Below are 6000 nucleotides of genomic sequence, written 5' to 3'. Positions count from 1 at the left end.
GAAAAATTTCCTTTGCTTTGAGTTATAAAAGGTCACAAATTACATTTTTTTCACCTTTCGCCCCAAAGTGCTACAGCATAGTGTAGTTGAGGTTAAGCAGGATACCATGTTTTACGCAGAGGGAGAGAAAAAAAAAAAGTCCTCAAAAACTGACATTGCAAATAGTTGCAGTCGCATCTAACTTCCACTGATGCGTGTGCTAAAGAAGTTACATATGATCAATATCCAAAAGTCCAGCAGACTTTGTCTTTTGGGTCACGTGGGGGTTGCATCATGTGTGCATTAACAAAACCGCATTCATAGGCAACACCCTGATATTGGCAACGCGGACTGTAGGTCACACAGCCATGTAGGAAGTCAACGTGAGCCCCAATGGCAACAAGGACAGACGCAAGTGGTGGAAACCTCTAAAGTGGAGTATCTTGACTTTATATAAGAAATGGAAAGGCATTTAGTAAATTACGCACCTTTGTAAAATTCCAGCGCTGAATAAAGTGCCTCGCCACATCACGTGCAGCTCTCCCATGTACTACTGAAGAAATGTCATGCCAAGGCATTCTGGGTGTTTGGTATCTATCAATGAAATCTAAAAAGTGATAAAAGTAATGTACATTAAATTAAAGTTTGACTTAGAGATTAATTAAAGTACTAAACAAAAAGGTTTGCCTTCTAGATGTCTCTTGGTGGGCACGGTTTTCCAGGTGCCAGAGAAATGCAGCCTTTATAATCACTTACTGCCCACAGGATCTATGCACGTAATGTTTTACATACAAATGCAATTATTATTCATCTGTCATCTACACATAGTGTTCTTTTATTCTGATTATACAGTGTGACCTTTCATGTGAGTACATGAGGCCAATCTTTCAAGGCTCAGAAACGTACCGTCAAAGGGTTTATCCAGCTGTACCCAGTCTTTGAAGACAAAGTTGCAATAATCTTTCCCATGCCAGAATCGCGTTTCACCAAGAAGTTCTCCCACACCGGTCTGCAAACTGCGAACAGATCCCCGGTCTGTAAATAGCACAAAACACAAGAATAGGACAAAAAAAAAAAAAAAAAAATCATTAACAGTCTGACATAGCTTTGAGGTTGCTCCAGGTAAGTCCACCGACGGGAAAATCAACTGTGGAGAAAAGTGGGGCATCTTGTATTTCAAACAGAGACACCATCACCAACTTGTACCGTATCTTCAAAGTTTTCCTATGGCTGTGGATCTGATTATATAGTACACAATCAGATTTTACAGGTATGATAATGGCTGAGTGTAGGAACATTACTTTATATTCACATATCCAACTGCAAAAGCTTCGAATTCATATAAACTTCAATACCATAGGACTCTATAGTCCAACACCAGTACTACTTATTAATCTAGCTGGTGAACGCAAAGACAGTATGTAGCCTATGCCACTGCTCTGATGGGATTTCATCTTACAGACAGGACCACATACAGAGATCATCAACTACAACTTTTGTTTTATTAAAAAGGACGCCTCATCAGGTAAAAAGAGGGCAGATTTATTTTCACTTCTGCTGTTCCTCCAAGTATTCCATTTTTGTAATTCGGCAAACAGATATGGGACTTTTTATTTAGCATTAATTTATATTGGCTTTACCCAGCAGGTGTTGCTCATTGGGATATAACACAGAGAAGCCTAAACCCCCCCACCGAATACTGTGATCAAAATTCATTGATGAAGACCATAATAATCAGCATTACATAAAAAGGCCCATATCTCTAACTGTATGATGGATTCAAAGAAAGAAAAATACTCAAGGGAAAAGTGGTAATATCAAAGGCTGGACATTTTTGACCTTGTGTTGAATCCTCGAAGTCCCAATGTTGGATTTTGCTTGTTTGTGTCCGTATTACTTACTGTAACAGGCACAGAACACAGCACAGCTCTCTAGGGTTACTCTAAAAATATGCTGTATGTGCGATGTCCTACTGTTTTTATCAGGACTGTAAGTTTAGATACTTAGGGACAGCAGCAACCACTAACCAAGATGACCAAAATTTGCTTTAGGTGTTCTTTTATGGGTCCATACTGATTGAGCCTCCTGAGTATCCATCTCTCTTAAAAAGCTTACTTGACATAGAATTCTGTATCGACCCATTTGATGAAAAAAATCCTTGTACCAATATTCTGTCAGTCAGGCTTTTGTCAAGGGTGGAGCAAAATATGTGCAAAGGTTGTAGGCATGCAGATAAACCACTAATGTAGCCACTCACTGGCTATGTGCCCACCACTATGGTCTACTCTGCAATCGTAACACTTTCACATTATAACTTGGCAAGGTGTTATGCAGGTAATTGATCCACGTGTTGGTGAAAAGAAGGGAATTTTGTTTACTTACCGTAAATTCCTTTTCTTCTAGCTCCAATTGGGAGACCCAGACAGTGGGTGTATAGCTACTGCCTCTGGAGGCCGCACAAAGAACTACACTTAAAAGTGTAAGGCCCCTCCCCTTCTGGCTATACACCCTCCCGTAGGAGTACGGATTCCTCAGTTTTAGTACCAAAGCAAGAAGGAGGAAAGCCAATAACAGTTTCAAAAACAAATTCAATCCGATAACAAGATCGGAGAACTTAAGAAACAACATGAACAACATGTGCACCCGAAAAACGAAACCCTAAGAACAAATAGGGCGGGTGCTGGGTCTCCCAATTGGAGCTAGAAGAAAAGGAATTTACGGTAAGTAAACAAAATTCCCTTCTTTTTCGCTCCTAATTGGGAGACCCAGACAGTGGGACGTCCAAAAGCAGTCCCTGGGTGGGTAAAAAGATACCACATGAACGGGCTGTCAGACAGCCCTTTCCTACAGGTGGGCCTCCGCCGCCTGAAGGACCCGTCTACCTAGGCTGGCATCTGCCGAAGCGTAGGTATGCACTTGATAGTGTTTGGTAAACGTGTGCAGACTCGACCAGGTAGCCGCCTGGCACACCTGCTGAGCCGTAGCCTGATGCCGCAATGCCCAGGACGCACCCACGGCTCTGGTAGAATGGGCCTTCAGTCCAGATGGAATCGGAAGCCCAGCCGAACGGTATGTGTGAAGAATTGGTTCCTTGATCCACCGCGCCAGGGTGGATTTGGAAGCTTGCGATCCCTTATGCTGACCAGCGACTAGGACAAAGAGCGCATCAGAACGGCGTAGAGACGCCGTGCGAGAAATGTAAATCCTGAGTGCTCTCACCAGGTCCAACAGATGTAAACCTTTTTCAAATTGGTGAACTGGATGCGGACACAAAGATGGCAAAGTGATATCCTGATTGAGATGAAAGGAAGAAACCACCTTGGGAGAAAACTCTGGAATTGGACGCAGTACTACTTTGTCTTGGTGAAACACCAGGAAGGGAGATTTGCAAGATAACGCCGCTAGCTCGGACACTCTTCGAAGAGACGTGACCGCCACAAGAAAAACTACTTTTTGTGAAAGCCGAGAAAGGGAAACCTCTTTCAAAGGCTCGAAAGGCGGCTTCTGGAGAGCAATGAGAACCTTGTTTAGATCCCAGGGTTCCAATGGCCGTCTGTAAGGAGGAACGATATGACAAACTCCTTGGAGAAACGTGCGTACTTTAGAAAGCCGTGCCAAGCGCTTCTGAAAGAATACGGATAGCGCGGAGACTTGACCCTTAAGAGAGCTAAGCGACAAACCTTTTTCCAACCCAGACTGCAGGAAGGAAAGAAAAATTGGCAATGCAAATGGCCAGGGAGAAAACCCTTGAGCCAAGCACCAAGCTAAGAATATCTTCCACGTCCTGTGATAGATCTTAGCTGAGGATGGTTTTCTAGCCTGTCTCATTGTGGCAACAACTTCATGAGATAAACCTGAGGCCGCTAGGATCCAGGACTCAATGGCCACACAGTCAGGTTCAGGGCCGCAGAATTCAGATGGAAAAACGGCCCTTGAGACAGCAAATCTGGACGGTCTGGTAGTGCCCACGGTTGGCCTACCGTGAGATGCCACAGATCCGGGTACCACGACCTTCTTGGCCAGTCTGGAGCGACGAGAATGGCTCGATGGCAGTCGGACCTGATTTTCCGGAGAACTCTGGGTAACAATGCTAGAGGTGGGAACACATAGGGGAGTCGGAATTGCGACCAATCCTGAACCAAGGCGTCTGCCGCCAGCGCTCGGTGATCGTGAGACCGTGCCATGAAAACTGGGACCTTGTTGTTGTGCCGTGACGCCATCAGATCGACGTCCGGCGTCCCCCAGCGGCAACAGATCTGCTGAAACACGTCCGGGTGAAGGGACCATTCTCCTGCGTCCATGCCCTGGCGACTGAGAAAGTCTGCTTCCCAGTTTTCCACGCCTGGGATGTGAACTGCGGATATGGTGGACGCTTTGCTTTCCACCCACGTCAAAATCCGCCGGACTTCCTGAAAGGCTTGGCGACTGCGTGTTCCCCCTTGGTGGTTGATGTACGCCACCGCCGTGGAATTGTCCGACTGAATCCGAATCTGCTTGCCTTCCAGCCATTGTTGGAAGGCTCGCAGAGCAAGATAGATTGCTCTGATTTCCAGAACATTGATCTGCAGGGTGGACTCTTCCTGAGTCCACGTCCCCTGAGCCCTGTGGTGGAGAAACACCGCTCCCCACCCTGATAGGCTCGCATCCGTCGTGACCACTGCCCAGGACGGGGGAAGGAACGACTTTCCCTGTGCCAATGAGGTGGGGAGAAGCCACCAACGCAGAGAGTCCTTGGCAGTCTGAGAGAGGGAGACAGTCCTGTCGAGGGACGTCGATTTCCCATCCCATTGGCGTAGAATGTCCCATTGTAGAGGGCGCAGATGAAACTGCGCGAACGGGACCGCCTCCATTGCTGCTACCATCTTTCCTAGGAAATGCATGAGGCGCCTCAGTGAGTGCGACTGGCTCTGAAGGAGAGATTGCACTCCTGTCCGTAGCGAACACTGCTTGTCCAGTGGAAGCTTCACTATCGCTGAGAGAGTATGAAACTCCATGCCAAGATAAGTCAGAGATTGGGTCGGGGTTAGATGAGACTTTGGAAAGTTGATAATCCACCCGAAACTCTGGAGAGTGTCTAGTGCCACCTTCAGACTGTGTTGGCATGCCTCTTGAGAGGGTGCCTTTATAAGCAGGTCGTCTAGATACGGGATGACCGAGTGACCTTGCGAGTGCAGAACAGCTACTACTGCTGCCATGACCTTGGTGAAGACCCGGGGGGCTGTTGCCAGACCGAAAGGTAACGCTACGAACTGCAGGTGTTCGTCGTGTATGACGAAGCGTAGGAAACGCTGATGCTCTGGCGCAATCGGCACGTGGAGATACGCATCTTTGATATCTATTGATGCTAGAAAATCTCCTTGAGACATTGAGGCTATGACGGAGCGTAGGGATTCCATCCGGAACCTCCTGACTTTTACGTGTCTGTTGAGCAACTTTAGATCCAGGACGGGTCGATACGATCCGTCCTTTTTTGGGACCACAAACAGATTGGAGTAAAAACCGTGACCTTGTTCCTGAAGAGGGACGGAGGTCACCACTCCTTCCGCCTTTAGAGCGGCCACCGCCTGCAACAGAGCATCGGCTCGGTCTGGTGGTGGAGAAGTTCTGAAGAAACGAGTTGGCGGACGAGAACTGAACTCTATCCTGTACCCGTGAGACAGAATATCCCTCACCCAACGGTCTTTGACGCGTGACAGCCAAATGTCGCCAAAGTGGGAAAGCCTCCCACCGACCGAGGGTGTGGGAATCGGAGACTGCAAGTCAGGAGGACGCCGTCTTGGCAACGGTTCCTCCGGCTGTCCTTTTTGGGCGTGACTGAGACCTCCAAGAATCTGAGCGTCTCTGGTCTTTTTGAGTCTTTTTTGACGAGGCGAATTGGGACCTGCCCGGTCCTCGAAAGGACCGATAACCAGACTGACCCTTCCTCTGTTGGGGTTTGTTTTGTCTGTGTTGCGGTAAGGATGAGTCCTTACCCTTGGAGTGTTTGATGATTTCATCCAAACGCTCTCCAAACAATCGGTC

General features: G+C 47.2%; 1 protein-coding gene across 1 annotated transcript in view; it reads right to left on the bottom strand.

The window, feature by feature from the left end:
- The window catches only part of PLD1 (phospholipase D1), a 364378-nt gene that overhangs the window by 59128 nt on the left and 299250 nt on the right, over positions 1 to 6000 (bottom strand). Inside the window, 2 exon segments of the mRNA XM_075340618.1 lie at positions 468 to 586; positions 886 to 1014. Of these exon segments, the coding sequence (XP_075196733.1) occupies positions 468 to 586; positions 886 to 1014 (248 nt within the window).

The sequence above is a fragment of the Anomaloglossus baeobatrachus genome, chromosome 3 (genome assembly GCF_048569485.1).
Source record: "Anomaloglossus baeobatrachus isolate aAnoBae1 chromosome 3, aAnoBae1.hap1, whole genome shotgun sequence".
Lineage (NCBI taxonomy): Eukaryota > Metazoa > Chordata > Amphibia > Anura > Aromobatidae > Anomaloglossus > Anomaloglossus baeobatrachus.
Note: the sequence above shows the minus strand (reverse complement) of the source record. Positions and strands in the feature narration are given on the sequence as shown.